Source organism: Canis lupus, chromosome 9, assembly GCF_011100685.1.
Source record: "Canis lupus familiaris isolate Mischka breed German Shepherd chromosome 9, alternate assembly UU_Cfam_GSD_1.0, whole genome shotgun sequence".
NCBI lineage: Eukaryota > Metazoa > Chordata > Mammalia > Carnivora > Canidae > Canis > Canis lupus.
In genome coordinates this window covers 17,814,555-17,832,254 of record NC_049230.1, presented here as the reverse complement: position 1 = coordinate 17,832,254, position 17,700 = coordinate 17,814,555, and the positions used below count along the sequence as shown (strand labels likewise).

The 17,700-nt window shown below is 39.0% G+C and overlaps 1 protein-coding gene across 1 annotated transcript in view; it reads right to left on the bottom strand.

Moving 5' to 3' along the window:
- Nucleotides 1-1,586: 1,586 nt before the first annotated feature.
- The window catches only part of EFCAB13 (EF-hand calcium binding domain 13), a 127,174-nt gene continuing 111,060 nt past the window's right edge, over nucleotides 1,587-17,700 (bottom strand). The window contains 2 exon segments of the mRNA XM_038546015.1: nucleotides 1,587-1,598; nucleotides 2,172-2,325. Coding sequence (XP_038401943.1) covers nucleotides 1,589-1,598; nucleotides 2,172-2,325 — 164 coding nt within the window. The 3' untranslated portion in view covers nucleotides 1,587-1,588.

Below are 17,700 nucleotides of genomic sequence, written 5' to 3'. Positions count from 1 at the left end.
TTGTGATTCATCAACTTCAATCCTTTTTTTTTTTTAAAGATTTTGTTTATTTATTCATGAGACAGAGAGAGAGAGAGAAGCAGAGACACAGGCAGAGGGAGAAGCAGGCTCCATGCAGGGAGCCCGATGTGGGACTCGATCCCTGGTCTCCAGGATCACACCCTGGACTGAAGGCGGCGCTAAACCGCTGAGCCACCCAGGCTGCCCATCGACTTCAATCCTAATGAATATTTTCTTTTTTTTTTTTTTTAATATTTTCTTTAATACCTATAATTCTGACCTTGAATCATGAAATCTGGCCCAAGGATATGGTAATCTGTGCATATATATAACTAGGAAAAATGTCATACATATTGGCTGAAACCCTGTAATCCTTATTCCTATGAAACCAACATTCTCAGCTTTAACTAGAATACTAAGAATTGTGAAATACTAGACATTAAGCTCTTTAGGTCAAGGACTATGCTTATTTTTACTCACCATTGTACCTGTAGCACTTAGCACAACACTTGATATATAGTGCTCATTAAATATTTGCTGCATAAATAGTGAAAAAGTACCAACTGTAGATTAATCTATTGAGAAAAAAATCATTCTTATTTCAAGATACATAAATCCTATAAAATATATCAGCCTCAAAACCCAAATTTTCACGAAGGCACATATCTAAATCACTTACCATCAACTGGTAGATTGGGAGTAAGATCATTAAGCTCCTCAACTGTAGGTTTGATTGCCATGTTTTCAAGAATAGAGTGAAGGTCATGGTCATCAACCTGCAACCCTATAAAAAAGGAAGACATGAAGAAATTAAAATAAATGTTAAAATATAATATTAATTCCTATATATGCTGGTTATTAATTTCATCATAAAAAGAGGCCAAGGACATTTAAGTTTTAAAGAGAGTCATTAATGGACTAAAATTAATCTATTCATTTCTAGTCAAAAGATCCAATTGTGAAGATAAGCTTGCATAACACAATACATCAAATAGTGCTGAGAAACCACTCAAGTCAATTTTAGCAGCAAAACAGCAGACCAAACAGTTTTTAATATAAATATCTTACAAGTCAAATTCAGTTTGTTCACTGTATTTCAAGATATACTATCTTAAATTTTTATAACTAGGCCTAAATTTTATTATGTCCATATCCTAAGTTGAGGTAAATCTTAATATTTAGAACATCTTTTAAAAATAAAGCAGAGGAGCAGCTCAGTCAGTGAAGTGTCTCCCTTTGGCTCAGGGTCCTGGGATCAAGCCTTGCATCAGGCTCCCTGCGTAACAAGGAGTCTCCTTCTCCCTCTGCCCTTCCTCCCCACCCCCACTCATAGTCTCTCTCTCTCTCTCCCCCAAATAAATACCATCTTTAGAAAAAATTAAAATAAACCAGAAACTTATTTCATCAATATGAACATACATATGCATTCAAACTAATTATGGAAATATATATGAGAATGGCAGGAAGCAATATTTAATAAGCAAAAAAAAGCAAAACCCAAGAGTCTCAATCTGACTTCTCAATTTGCATCTCACTCACCTTTTATATCTTCTGCACAAGTCAGCAATCTATTCTTATATATTTTCGACTAGCTGTAGCTGGAAGAAACACATAATTTAGGTCATAGACAAAGTAAATAGACATGCTAAAACAATAGCAAATATCCAAGTTCAGAAATATAGAGCATATAATAATTTTCTCCAAAAATTTACCTAATAACTTCTAGAAATAACAGAAAATATAAACAAAATTCTTAATAGATATGGTAAATCTATCAACTCTTTAGCATCTACCATGCCAAAGCAAAACACTTCTATATGTTGTATTTTTTAAGTCCACCATTTTTTTCCCTCTACTAGTGTAGATCTGCATCTCTCCTTATCCTCCTCCTGTTTCCTAGAGGGCCTAACCAAAGGTCTTTCAACAAATGAAAAATAACTATTAATATTTCTTATTCCAGATGACAAGAATTATGATTTATGAGCCTCTTGATTTACATGTTTTTAAATGGCAATTTATGCATTCCTATATATTAAAAATAATCATCTTTAAAGTTATGGATCTTTTAAAATTCTAACTTAAAAATGATATATAATAAACTTGGAGTATTGGATAATAAAAAAATCTAAGGATATAATCCTAAATCCCTGAAGATTCTACCTGACACTTACAATGCTGAATAACTCTCTTGAAGACTATTCTGATATTTGAAATGCCCACCATTAATTGGATGTAACTTCTCTAGCTCCAAGTGGTCTGTAGGGGAGGCCTCTATCCCCATTTTTTGCAGGACAATATCCAGCTCACTGAGGTCACCTTCTCCCCCTTCAAAATAAAAGAAGTAGAGAAACATATTTTTTAAAATACCATAATTTCAAATTATTAAAGAAAAGTAACGCATAATAACATCTGCTAAACAACAAGCAGTCAATTGCAGATACAGACAATAGTATTTCTTAAACATTGGTAAAAGAGATGCTCCCATAATGATGGTTATAAAGTAATATTTCACAAATAACTTAAATATAGGATATGAAATTAAGCTAGAAATCAATAGCAAGAGATACTAGGAAAATCCCGTAAGTTTGGAAATTAAAGAATCCCTCTCTAAATAAAAATCATGTGTCAATAAACTACACTGGAAGTTAGAATACATTTTGAATTGAATAACAATATTACATATTAAAACTTGTAAAGATGTGCCCAGAGGGAAATTTACACTCTTAAACACATATAGTAGAAAAGATGAAAAGATCAACAACCCAAAGTTCTATCACAAGAAGTTAGAAAAGAACAGTAAATTAAATCCAAGAGGAGAAGAAAAAAAATAAAGACAAAAGCAGAATTTACTGAAATGAAAAACAGACTTCAAATAAAATTAATGAAAGTGCTAAATGCCTGCACTAAGACTGACAAAGGAAAAAAGAGAGAAAGTACAAATAACAGATATTTCTCATGACAAAAAGGACATCACCAAGAATAGCACCAAGAAACAGGTTTAAGGAAGTAAAACAAATTTGGAGGATTTATACCCTAGATACCAAGACATATTTTTTTAAAGATTTTTATTTATTTATTTGAGAGAGAGAGAGAGAGAGCGCTCCAGTGAGCATGAGCAGGGGGAGGGGCAGAGGTAGAGGGAGAAGTAGAGGGAGAAGTAGACTCCCTGCTGAGCAGGAAACCTGATGTGGAGCTCCAGCCCAGGACCCTGGGATCATGACCAGAGCCAAAGGCAGACACTTAATTGCTTAGTCAAATGAGCCACCCAGGGGCCCCAATATCAAGACATTAAAGCTAGGTTAAACAGAAGTGTACTGATGCAAGGACCACTAAATAGATAAAAAAAGAAAAAAACCAAAAAGAATAAAAAGTTCAGATATAGCAACACATTTATGGTCTTTGATTTATTAAAAAGTTAGCCTTACATTAAAGGAGGGAAAGGATCACCTTGTTAATAAATGGTGCTGAATATCCATTTAGAAAAAAAATAGTGAACCTTATCCCATATCATATAGAAAAGTCAATTCTGAATGGATTATAGATCTAAATGTAAAAGGAAAATAATAAAACTCCCAGAAGATAAAATAAGAGATGTTTTCATGACCTTAATATATGCCAGTATTTCTTAAACAGGCCCCCAAACACTCTAATTATAAAAGAAAAGATTGACTAATTCGACTACATGTGAAAGAGAAACTTTGTTCATCAGAAGATAAAACACAACATGAGACCCTGCACCAACACCCTGGCAGAGAAGCTGAGGTCATCATCAAGTTTGAAATATTTAAAGTGGATATAAAATTCTTTCAGCAATACAGATAATTAAAGTGTGGTGTTGTGGGTGATGGTGCCATTGGTAAAATGTGTCTTCTGATATTCTACACAATAAACAAATTTCCATCTGAGTAGGCACCAACTTTTTTTTTAAAAGATTTTATTTATTTATCCAAGAGAATGCATGGGAAAGAACATGCAAATACATAAGTATGGGGGAGGGACAGAGGGAAAGGGAGAAGCAGACTTTCCACTGAGCAGGGAGCCCAAAGAGGGGCTCAATCCCAGGACCCTGAGATCATGATCCGAGCCAAAGGCAAATGTTTGACTGAATCACCCAGGCACCCCTGTGCTGACTGTTTTTGACATCTATGCAGTCACAGTTCTGACTGGTGAAGAGCCATACTCTTGGACTTTCTGATACTGCAGGCAAGAGGATTATGACAGAGTATGACCACTGAGCTGTCCAAAACCAGATGTATATCTAGTCTGTTTTTCAGTGGTCTCTCCATCCTCATTTGAAAAACATGAAGGAAAAATGGGTACCTGAGATAGCTCACCACTGTCCAAAGACTCTTTTTGTGCTGGTTGGAATTCAAATTGATCTCAGAGATGACTCCTCTATGACTGAGAAACTTGCCAAGAACAAACAAGTCTGTTACTACAAAGACTGTTGAAAAGCTGGCCCATGACCTGAAGGTGGTCAGGTTTGTGCAGTGTTCTGCTCTCACACAGAAAGGCCTAAAGAATGTATTTGACAAGGCTACACTGACTGCCTGGAGCCTCCAGACCAAGGAACTACAGGTGTACGCTGCTATGACTGTCTCTCCAGAGCCCTTCTGCACAGCTGGTATCAGCATCATACTAAAAGCAATGTTAAATCAAACTAAAGGTGAAAAATTAAAATGCTTTTGCAATAATGACAAATGCCCTGCACCTGCCCACATGCACTTGTTTGAGATAAGGTCCATGAGTATGGTCCCCTTCCCCCTCTTGATACTAGTTAATCTGAATAATTGTGTATTGTCAGAAAAGTGATTAGTACTAGTTTTTGTTTTGTCATTTCAAAAATTTTGTTTAACAGCAAGGCATGCTTGTGATGACTCTGTAACAGACTAATTTGGGTTGTTGCAGCTACTCCCAGGCTCCATCTACACTGGAGAATAAGCTGGAACATCTAGGTTTTTTTTTTTTTTCTTTTGTGGAGGAAAGGGAGAGTGTGTGGGAGGTTGTTTTTACTTAATCATGTTTTTAAAGTTCATTGGATTGCCCTTATGGGAGAAGGGTGGATTGATTCCACATTCCATTTCCTAGATCTATTTTAGAATGCTTGTTCCCCATCTGGTGCTCTTAGGAAGGAATATAGTAAATGCCTCAATAACATATGTTGAAAGTTGCCTTTCTCTCCATTCTTGAGTGGTCAAGTACTTGATGAATCTCATGAAAGTGGGTGAAACCTGTTCTGCCCCTCCTCTTTTCTAGAATGCATATATGTGACTAGACTGTGACTTTCAAGGAAATTTGTTTGCCATTTGCTGATTTTTTTTTGAAGTTAATTCCTAACTTCTTTCACTGATAAATGAAGAAAAGTATTGTACCTTTTGAAATACACCAAACGGATTGAGTATGTAACTTAAAAATGTTTTTCCTGGGGGATCCCTGGGTGGCTCAGTGGTTTAGTGCCTGCTTTCAGCCCAGGACATGATCCTGGAGTCCTGGAATCAAGTCCCACATCAGGCTCCCTGCATGGAGCCTGCTTCTCTTTCTGCTTGTGTCTCTACCTCTCTCTGTGTCTCTCATGAATAAATAAATAAAATCTTTAAAAAAATAAAAATAAAAATGCTTTTCCCTGTCAAAAAAGAAGATAAAATACACTGAAAAGGCAAAATATACAGTGAGATATTTACAATTTATAAAACCTGCAATGGACTTGTATCCAGAATACATAAAAAACTATAGATAAAGACAATAAATAAAAAATTCAATATGAATTTTCAGGGTAGGTGGTGAAGTAGGAGGATCCTAAGCTCACTTTGTCCCACAGATACACCTATATACATATACATTAGTGTAACTAACCCAGAAAATGACCTGAAGACTGGCCACACAGACCTTTCACAGTTAATTGAAGAGAAGAGGCTATATTGAAAAAAATTTTTTTAGAAAGGTGGGGATGTGTGGGGGTCCCCTGGGTGGCTCAGCAGTTTAGTGCCCGCCTTCAGCCTGGGGTGTGGTCCTGGGGTCTTGGGAGAGTCCTGCATTGGGCTGCCTGCATGGAGCCTGCTTCTCCCTCCATCTGTGTCTCTGCCTCTCTCCCTCTCTCTGTCTGTCATGAATAAATGAATAAAAAAAATCTTAAAAAAAAAAGAAAGGTGGGGATGTGTTTGGAACCAACTCCCAGAAAGACTAACCACAAATGAGAGGGACACCCCAAGCACAGAGAAAGGAGAGCAACAGACCTCATGCCAGGCATGCAAGATATGGAGGACCTGCACTGTGGAGACAAATCCCCATAACATTTGGCTTTGAAAACCAGGAAGTCTTAATTTTGACATTTTACCATCAGTGGATCACAGTAAGAACTTCACAAGAATATAGATATAGAAAACATAAAAAAGAACCAGATGAAGAACTCATTAATTGAAATTAAAAACACTAGAGTGAATAAATAGTAGACTAGCAGAAGCAGAAGAACAGATCAGCAAGCTGAAAGAGAATAATGGAAAGCAAATAATTTGAACAGGAGAAAGAAAAAATAAAAACAAAAAGCGAGAAGAGGTTAAGGGAACTCAGTGACACATCAAGCATAATAACACTATCATTACAGGGATCACAGAAGGAGAAAAGAGAAAAGTGTACAGAAAATTTATTAGAAGATATAATAGTTGAAAATTCCTAATTTAGGGAAGGAAACAAATCCAGATTCAGAAGACACAGTGTGTTCTCAACAAAATCAATTCAAGGAAGTGTGCACCAAGATATATAATAAAAATGGCCAAATATAGTATTAAGGAGAGAACTTTATTTATTTATTTTTAAAGATTTTATTTATTTATTAATGAGAGACACGGAGAGGGAGAGAGAGAGAGGCAGAGACATAGGCAGAGGGAGAAGCAGGCTCCATGAAGAGAGCCCGGTGTGGGACTTGATCCTAGGTCTCCAGGATCATGCCCTGGGCTGACGGGGGCACTAAATCACTGAGCCACCCAGGCTTCCCTAAGGAGAGAACTTTAAAAGAAGCAAGAGAAAACAGTTATATGTAAGGGAAACTCCATAAGGCTAACAACTGATTTTTCAGCAGAAACTTTACAGGCCGGAAGAAAGTGGTATGATATATTCAGAGTGCTGAAAGAAAAAAACAAAAACAAAAACCCTGCAACAAAGACTACTCTATCCAGCAAATATCATTCAGAAATAAAAAGAAAGCATAGTTTCCTAGACAAATGTTAAAGAGGTTCCTCACCACTAAACAAGCCTTACAAGAACTGTTAAAGAAATTATTTGGAAAGGAAAGCCCATAATCAAGAGTAAAAATATTAGGAAAGGAAAACGTTTCACAGGTGCATACAAACATAACAAAAGTAGCGGATTAATCACTTATAAAGCCAGTATGGAGGTTAAAGTACAAAGTCAGTACAATCAGTCAAGGGATTCACAAAATAAAAGAATGTATAGAAAGATATTTTATATATCTTTATATATATAAAGATATATAAAAGATATATATATATATATCTTTATATATATATATATAATGTGGGAATGTAAAAATATAGCACTTTAGAATGGGTTCAAACTTAAGCAACCAGCAACCTAGTATAGACTGCTAAATGCAAAAGATGTTATATATAAATGTAACGGTAACCACAAATCAAAAACCTGTAATAGAAATGCAAAAAACAAAGAGAAAGATGTTCAAGCATATCACTCAGGAAAGCCATCAAACCACCAGGGAAGAGAGCAAGTGAAGAAAGGAACAAAGAACTACAAAAATCTATCATAAAACAAGCACCATAAATGGTCATAAGTGCATACCTATCCATAATTACACAGAATGTAAATGGACGAAAGGCTCTAATCAAAAGACATCATGTTGCACAGCCATCAACATCTGTCTCAGACACCCATCAAGTGGACCCCAAATAACTACGAGCTTTGTAACATTGGGGAGGTGTGTCAGGAAACACTTCTGCTCATCGACGTAGATGCAACAGGGCCAGCAGTACCAGTGTCTTGTTGAACTCTCTCCCTCGTTCAGCTGCCCCTGCCCCGGGAGATTTGCAGTGTCCCGTCTGTCTGCAGATCTTTGGATCCTGCCCAGAAAACCCAGAAAAAGTTACATGCCCCAGTGGCACCACTCACTGTTATAGTGGTTACATTACTCTCTGGGAAGGTGGGATATATTCTGCATTGGACATTCAGGGCTGCATGACCCAAGGTTCCAGCTCCTTGTTGAATCATGCCAGGACAATTGGGGTCTTCTCTGTGATGGAGGACTCTAAGAAGAGCCGGACCCAGTTCTCCAGACTGGGGAGGTCCCTACACAAATGATGGGGTTTGAGCTATCCCTAGCCCCTGGTGTGGGATGCCTCTCTGCTGACCCCATTTCCCTATGGCTCTTAGCTCCTTGCTGACCCCTAAACTAACCTTCCCTCTGATTTCATTAACAAACCGCCTTGGACACTGAATTTGTTTCCTTGTCCTCTCCATGAATTGCCATCCCCTGGTACATCCAGATACTTCATGGCCTGATAACAACAAGTGGAAGCATCTGGGGGCAGCTGAACTTGCCCTCTGGGTGAGGGGATAGTTAAGCAGTGGTCACAGCTGTCTGATGATAAAGATATCGTCCTTGGGGCTCCTGGGTAGCTCAGTGGTTGAGCGTCTGCCTTTGGCTCAGGTTGTGATCCCGGGGTGCTGGGACTGAGTCCTGTGTCGGGCTCCCTACAGGGAGCCTGCTTCCCCCTCTGCCTATGTCTCTGCCTCTCTCTCTGTGTTTTTCATGAATAAATAAATGAAATCTTAAAAAAAAAAAAGACATTGGGTGATGAAATGAATAAGAAAGCAAGAACCACCTATATGCTATGTACAAGAAACTCATTTCAGATCTAAAAACGCATGCAGATTGAAAGTGAAGGGATAGAAAAACATTTATCATGCAAATGGAAGTGAAAAAAGAAAAGATGAGATAGAAATAACTATATTGAACAGTTGCTGGAATAGGTTTTCTTTCTCCTTAAAAGTTAGGAAAAGAACTCAGAAAGACATTTAAGACATTTAGCAGTTTCAACATAAGAAAAATACCACCCATGCTTATATATTATCATTCTAATACGAGAAGATTTGAGACATCTCCAGTTAATTACGCAGACTAAAATGAAGTCATGTTCTGGCTTACAAGTCTAGGTCAGATAAACAAAGCTTGTAGTTTTGTAACTATTCTTTGAAATTACATTATGTATTAGTAGCACTAATGATTCCATTAACAGATTGTTATTTTCTCTTGAATTATAAGACTAATTGTCTATAAATATAAAAGTGAAATCTGAAGAAAAAATACATATATTCTATCCTAATATTTACCCTCTAAGCCTCTGGTTCCTCATCTATAAAATGAAGACTGTAATAGTACCATAAATATACTGTTAATAAATTATGTAAAGCACTTAACTCAGTGCTGGGTACAGAGAAAGAGCCCACTAAATGGTACTTATTCTTATTTTTATTATGAAATTCAGACTTCTTTTTTCTGAAGTGTGGCAAAGAGAAGCGCACCATTGGTAAAACCTCTGCAGAAAGGAACTGGAAGGTATTATGCTGAGTGAAGTAAGTCAATCGAAGAAGGACAAACATTATATGGTTTTACTCATATGGGAAATATAAAAAATAGTGAAAGGGATTATAGGGGAAAGGAGAGAAAATGAGTGGGAAAAATCAGAGAGGGTGATAAAACATGAGAGACTCCTAACTCTGAGAAACGAACAAGGGGTAGTGGAAGGGGAGGTGGGGGAGGGGATGTGGTGACTGGGTGACAGACACTGAGAGGGGCACTTGACAGGATGAGCACTGGGTGTTATACTATATGTTGGCAAATCAAACTACAATAAAAATATATTTTAAAAGGGAACACTTCTGTCAAGAAATAGTATATTTTTTTTTTCAAAAATACTGGCGGAATTCAAAGTCAAAATTGTTCATTAGAAAAGATATTTCTATTAGTTGTTAAAGTGGCAGGAGTCACAAGGCAATGCTTACATAATTCAAAATAGTATTGCAAACCTCTATGTTTACTGCAGTATTATTTACAAAAGCCGAAATACAGAAGAAAACTGTCTATTGATAAATGAAGGAAGACACACACACACACACACAAACGCACACTGAACTATAGCTAGACACAAAAAAGAATGAGATCTTGCCATTTGTGACAACATAGATCTAGAGGGTATTATGCTAAGTGAAATAAGTTAGAGAAACAAGTACCATATGATTTCACCTATATGTGGAATCTAAAAAGAAAAACAAATGAATAATCATACAAAAAATAGAAACAGACTCATAAATACAGAAAGCAAACGGCTGCCAGAGGTAAGAGGAGTGGGAGGATGCATGAAATAGGTGAATGGGATTAAGAGGTACAAACTTATAGTTCTAAAACAAGTCACAAATGACAATTACAGGAGAGTGAATATAGTCAACAATATTATAATAATGTTGTATGGTGACAGAGGGTACCTACACTTACTATGGTGGTGAGCATTTTGTAATGTATATAATTACTGGGTCACTGCAGAATGCCTGAAACTAATAAAATATTTATGTCAACCATTCTTCAATATAAAAAAATCATGAAGAACACAGTTGTAAACAAATGTTTTGAAATCATGTGTATCTCAGTCTTTTTTAAATCTTTGTTTTTTAAAAAAATTTTATTTATTTATTCACGAGAGACAGAGAAAGAGGCAGAGACAGACAGACATGCAGGGAGCCTGATGAGGGACCTGATTCCGGGTCTCCAGTTTCACACCCTGGGCTAAAGGCGGCCTAAGCCACTGAGCCACTGGGGCTGCCCTGTATCTCAGTAGGACAGGTTTCGCTTTATTCATTAGTTTATGAGGTTCAACTTTTCCATCAGCTGTAAAACGAAGTACAAATTATAGAGATCACAATGAAGTTCACGAACAGTATGAATGTATTTGTTGTGAACCAGAGCATAAAAACCAAGTCTCCCATGATTGTTACTACAACTGTATTCTTTCTATCCTCCCTCTCCACATCATAAAACATGAAAAAATGAGTACAATACAAATGGTACAATGCTCTTTTAAAGTATTAAGATGTCAAATTGGCAAAGAAGTAGTCAAACTCTCCCTCTTCGCAGATGACATGATACTGTACATAGAAAACCCAAAAGACTCCACCCCAACATTGCTAGAACTCATACAGCAATTCGGCAGTGTGGCAGGATCCAAAATCAATGCCCAGAAATCAGTGGCATTTCTATACACTAACAATGAGACTGAAGAAAGAGAAATTAAGGAGTCCATCCCATTTACAATTGCACCCAAAAGCATAAGATACCTAGGAATAAACCTAACCAAAGAGGTAAAAATCTATACCCTAAAAACTACAGAACACTTCTGAAAGAAACTGAGGAAGACACAAAGAGATGGAAAAATATTCCACGCTCATGGATCGGAAGAATTAACATTGTGAAAATGTCAATGCTACCCAGGCAATTTACACATTTAATGCAATACCTATCAAAATACCATGGACTTTCTTCAGAGAGTTGGAACAAATAATCTTAAATTTGTGTGGAATCAGAAATGACCCCGAATAGCCAGGAGAATACTGAAGAAGAAAATCAGAGCCAGGGGCATCACAATGCTGGATTTCAAGCTGTATTACAAAGCTGTGATCATCAAGACAGTGTGGTACTGGCAAAAAAACTGACATATAGATAAATAGAACAGAATAGAGAATCCAGAAATGGGCCCTCAACTCTGTGGGCAACTAATATTCAACAAAGCAGGAAAGACCATCCACTGGAAAAAGGACAGTCTCTTCAATAAATGGTTCTGGGAAATTGGACAGCCACACGCAGAAGAATGAAACTAGACCATTCTCTTAGCACCATACACAAAGATACTACTCAGAATGGATGAAAGATCTAAATGTGAGACAAGAATCCATCAAAATCCTAGAGGAGAACACAGGCAACACCCTTTTTGAACTTGGCCACAGCAACTTCTTGCAAGATACATCTATGAAGGCAAAGGAAACAGAAGCAAAAATGAACTTTTTTGAATGGGACTTCATCAAGATAAAAAGCTTCTGCACAGCAAAAGAAACAGTCAACAAAACTAAAAGACAACCTACAGAATGGGAGAAGATATTTGCAAATGACCTATCAGATAAAGGGCTAGTATCCAAGATCTATAAAGAACTTCTTAAACTCGGAGAGGGAGGAGCAAGATGGCGGAAGAGTAGGGTCCCCAAATCACCTGTCTCCACCAAATTACCTAGAAAACCTTCCATTCATCCTGAAAATCTATGAATTCGGCCTGAGAATTAAAGAGAGAACACCTGGAATGCAACAGTGAGAAGAGTTCGCGCTTCTATCAAGGTAGGAAGACGGGGGAAAAAGAAGTAAAGAAACAAAGGCCTCCAAGGGGGAGGGGCCCAGGAGGAGCCGGGCTGAGGCCGGGGCGAGTGTCCCCAGGACAGGAGAGCCCCATCCCGGAGGAGCAGGAGCTGCACCAACCTTCCCGGGGGGGAAAGGGGCTCGCAGGGAGTTGGAGCAGGACCCAGGAGGGCGGGGATGCCCTCGGGCTCCCGGGGACACTAACAGACACCTGCGCCCCGGGAGAGTGCGCCGAGCTCCCTAAGGGCTGCATCGCGCACGGCGGGACCCTGCGGGACCTGGAGCAGCTGGAGGGGCTCCGGCGGCGGCTCCGCAGAGGGGGCTGCACGGCCCCGGGAGCAGCTCGGAGGGGCTCGGGCAGAGGAAGAGGCTCCGTGCGGAGGGGGCTGCGCGGTTCCAGGAGCAGCTCTGAGGGGCTCGGGCGGCGGCTCCGCGGAGGGGGTTGCGCGGCCCGGGGAGCGCGAATCCAACAGCGCAGGCTCCGGAGCACAGAGCGCCGGGACACAGCCCAGGATCCGGCCTCCCCCGGGACAGGCAGAGGCCGGGAGGGCCCAGGACAGCAAGGAAGCTCCTGCCCCAGCTGAGCAGATCAGCGGCCCCGCCCCGGAGCCTCCAGGCCCTGCAGACGGAGTTCCTGCCGGAGCTGAATCCAGGTTTCCAGAGCTGGCCCCGCCACTGGGGCTGTTCCTCCTGCGGCCTCACGGGGTAAACAACCCCCACTGAGCCAGGCACCAGGCAGGGGCACAGCATCTCCCCCAACTGCTAACACCTGAAAATCAGCACAACAGGCCCCTCCCCCAGAACACCAGCTAGACGGACAACTTCCAGGAGAAGCCAAGGGACTTAAAGTACACAGAATCAGAAGATACTCCCCGGTGGTTCTTTTTTTTTTTTTTTTTGTTTTGTTTTGTTTTGTTTTGCTTTTTGATTTGTTTCCTTCCCCCACCCCCTTTTTTTCTCCTTTCTTTTTCTTTCTTTTTTTTTTTTTTCGTTCTTTTTTTCTTCCCCTTTTTTTTCTCTTTCTCTTTTCTTTCCTTCTTTCTCTCCTCTCTTTTTCTCTTTTTCCCAGTACAACTTGCTTTTGGCCACTCTGCACTGAGCAAAATGACTAGAAGGAAAACCTCACCTCAAAAGAAAGAATCAGAAACAGTCCTCTCTCCCACAGAGTTACAAAATCTGGATTACAATTCAATGTCAGAAAGCCAATTCAGAAGCACTATTATACAGCTACTGGTGGCTCTAGAAAAAAGCATAAAGGACTCAAGAGACTTCATGACTGCAGAATTTAGATCTAATCAGGCAGAAATTAAAAATCAATTGAATGAGATGCAATCCAAACTAGAAGTCCTAACGACGAGGGTTAACGAGGTGGAAGAACGAGTGAGTGACATAGAAGACAAGTTGATAGCAAAGAGGGAAACTGAGGAAAAAAGAGACAAACAATTAAAAGACCATGAAGATAGATTAAGGGAAATAAACGACAGCCTGAGGAAGAAAAACCTACATTTAATTGGGGTTCCCGAGGGCGCCGAAAGGGACAGAGGGCCAGAATATGTATTTGAACAAATTCTAGCTGAAAACTTTCCTAATCTGGGAAGGGAAACAGGCATTCAGATCCAGGAAATAGAGAGATCCCCCCCTAAAATCAATAAAAACCGTTCAACACTTCGACATTTAATAGTGAAGCTTGCAAATTCCAAAGATAAGGAGAAGATCCTTAAAGCAGCAAGAGACAAGAAATCCCTGACTTTTATGGGGAGGAGTATTAGGGTAACAGCAGACCTCTCCACAGAGACCTGGCAGGCCAGAAAGGGCTGGCAGGATATATTCAGGGTCCTAAATGACAAGAACATGCAACCAAGAATACTTTATCCAGCAAGGCTCTCATTCAAAATGGAAGGAGAGATAAAGAGCTTCCAAGACAGGCAGCAACTAAAAGAATATGTGACCTCCAAACCAGCTCTGCAAGAAATTTTAAGGGGGACTCTTAAAATTCCCCTTTAAGAAGAAGTTCAGTGGAAAGTCCACAAAAACAGGGACTGAATAGATATCATGATGACACTAAACTCATATCTCTCAATAGTAACTCTGAATGTGAATGGGCTTAATGACCCCATCAAAAGGCACAGGGGTTCAGACTGGATAAAAAAGCAGGACCCATCTATTTGCTGTCTACAAGAGACTCATTTTAGACAGAAGGACACCTACAGCCTGAAAATAAAAGGTTGGAGAACCATCTACCATTCGAATGGTCCTCAAAAGAAAGCAGGGGTAGCCATCCTTATATCAGATAAACTAATATTTACCCCAAAGACTGTAGTGAGAGATGAAGAGGGACACTATATCATACTTAAAGGATCTATTCAACAAGAGGACTTAACAATCCTCAATATATATGCACCGAATGTGGGAGCTGCCAAATATATCAATCAATTATTAACCAAAGTGAAGAAATACTTAGATAATAATACACTTATACTTGGTGACTTCAATCTAGCTCTTTCTATACTCGATAGGTCTTCTAAGCACAACATCTCCAAAGAAACGAGAGCTTTAAATGATACACTGGACCAGATGGATTTCACAGATATCTACAGAACTTTACATCCAAACTCAACTGAATACACATTCTTCTCAAGTGCACATGGAACTTTCTCCAGAATAGACCACATATTGGGTCACAAATCGGGTCTGAACTGATACCAAAAGATTGGGATCGTCCCCTGCATATTCTCAGACCATAATGCCTTGAAATTAGAACTAAATCACAACAAGAAGTTTGGAAGGACCTCAAACATGTGGAGGTGAAGGACCATCCTGCTAAAAGATGAAAGGGCCAACCAGGAAATTAAGGAAGAATTAAAAAGATTCATGGAAACTAATGAGAATGAAGATACAACCGTTCAAAATCTTTGGGATGCAGCAAAAGCAGTCCTAAGGGGGAAATACATCGCAATACAAGGCATCCATTCAAAAACTGGAAAGAACTCAAATACAAAAGCTAACCTTACACATAAAGGAGCTAGAGAAAAAACAGCAAATAGATCCTACACCCAGGAGAAGAAGGGAGTTAATAAAGATTCGAGCAGAACTCAACGAAATTGAGACCAGAAGAACTATGGAACAGATCAACAGAACCAGGAGTTGGTTCTTTGAAAGAATTAACAAGATAGATAAACCATTAGCCAGCCTTATTAAAAAGAAGAGACAGAAGACTCAAATTAATAAAATAATGAATGAGAAAGGAGAGACCACTACCAACACCAAGGAAATACAAACGATTTTAAAAACATATTATGAACAGCTATACACCAATAAATTAGGCAATCTAGAAGAAATGGACGCATTCCTGGAAAGCCACAAACTACCAAAACTGGAACAGGAAGAAATAGAAAACCTGAACAGGCCAATAACCAGGGAGGAAATTGAAGCAGTCATCAAAAACCTCCCAAGACACAAGAGTCCAGGGCCAGATGGCTTCCCAGGGGAATTTTATCAAACGTTTAAAGAAGAAACCATACCTATTCTCCTAAAGCTGTTTGGTAAGATAGAAAGAGATGGAGTACTCCCAAATTCGTTCTATGAGGCCAGCATCACCTTAATTCCAAAACCAGACAAAGACCCCACCAAAAAGGAGAATTACAGACCAATATCCCTGATGAACATGGATGCAAAAATTCTCAACAAGATACTTGCCAATAGGATCCAACAGTACATTAAAAAAATTATTCACCATGACCAAGTAGGATTTATCCCTGGGACACAAGGCTGGTTCAACACTCGTAAAACAATCAATGTGATTCATCATATCAGCAAGAGAAAAACCAAGAACCATATGATCCTCTCATTGGATGCAGAGAAAGCATTTGACAAAATACAGCATCCATTCCTGATCAAAACTCTTCAGAGTGTAGGGATAGAGGGAACATTCCTCGACATCTTAAAAGCCATCTATGAAAAGCCCGCAGCAAATATCATTCTCAATGGGGAAGCACTGGGAGCCTTTCCCCTAAGATCAGGAACAAGACAGGGATGTCCACTCTCACCACTGCTGTTCAACATAGTACTGGAAGTCCTAGCCTCAGCAATCAGACAACAAAAAGACATTAAAGGCATTCAAATTGGCAAAGAAGAAGTCAAACTCTCCCTCTTCGCCGATGACATGATACTCTACATAGAAAACCCAAAAGTCCTCCACCCCAAGATTGCTAGAACTCATACAGCAATTCGGTAGCATGGCAGGATACAAAATCAATGCCCAGAAGTCAGCGGCATTTCTATACACTAACAATGAGACTGAAGAAAGAGAAATTAAGGAGTCAATCCCATTTACAATTGTACCCCAAAGCATAAGATACCTAGGAATAAACCTAACCAAAGAGGTAAAGGATCTATACCCTCAAAACTATAGAACACTTCTGAAAGAAATTGAGGAAGACACAAAGAGATGGAAAAATATTCCATGCTCATGGATTGGCAGAATTAATATTGTGAAAATGTCAATGTTACCCAGGGCAATATACACGTTTAATGCAATCCCTATCAAAATACCATGGACTTTCTTCAGAGAGTTAGAACAAATTATTTTAAGATTTGTGTGGAATCAGAAAAGACCCCGAATGGCCAGGGGAATTTTAAAAAAGAAAACCAAAGCTGGGGGCATCACAATGCCAGATTTCAGGTTGTACTACAAAGCTGTGGTCATCAAGACAGTGTGGTACTGGCACAAAAACAGACACATAGATCAGTGGAACAGAATAGAGAATCCAGAAGTGGACCCTGAACTTTATGGGCAACTAATATTCGATAAAGGAGGAAAGACTATCCATTGGAAGAAAGTCTCTTCAATAAATGGTGCTGGGAAAATTGGACATCCACATGCAGAAGAATGAAACTAGACCACTCTCTTTCACCATACACAAAGATAAACTCAAAATGGATGAAAGATCTAAATGTGAGACAAGATTCCATCAAAATCCTAGAGAAGAACACAGGCAACACCCTTTTTGAACTCGGCCATAGTAACTTCTTGCAAGATACATCCACGAAGGCAAAAGAAACAAAAGCAAAAATGAACTATTGGGACTTCATCAAGATAAGAAGCTTTTGCACAGCAAAGGATACAGTCAACAAAACTCAAAGAAAAACTACAGAACGGGAGAAGATATTTGCAAATGACATATCAGATAAAGGGCTAGTTTCCAAGATCTATAAAGAACTTACTAAACTCAACACCAAAGAAACAAACAATCCAATCATGAAATGGGCAAAAGACATGA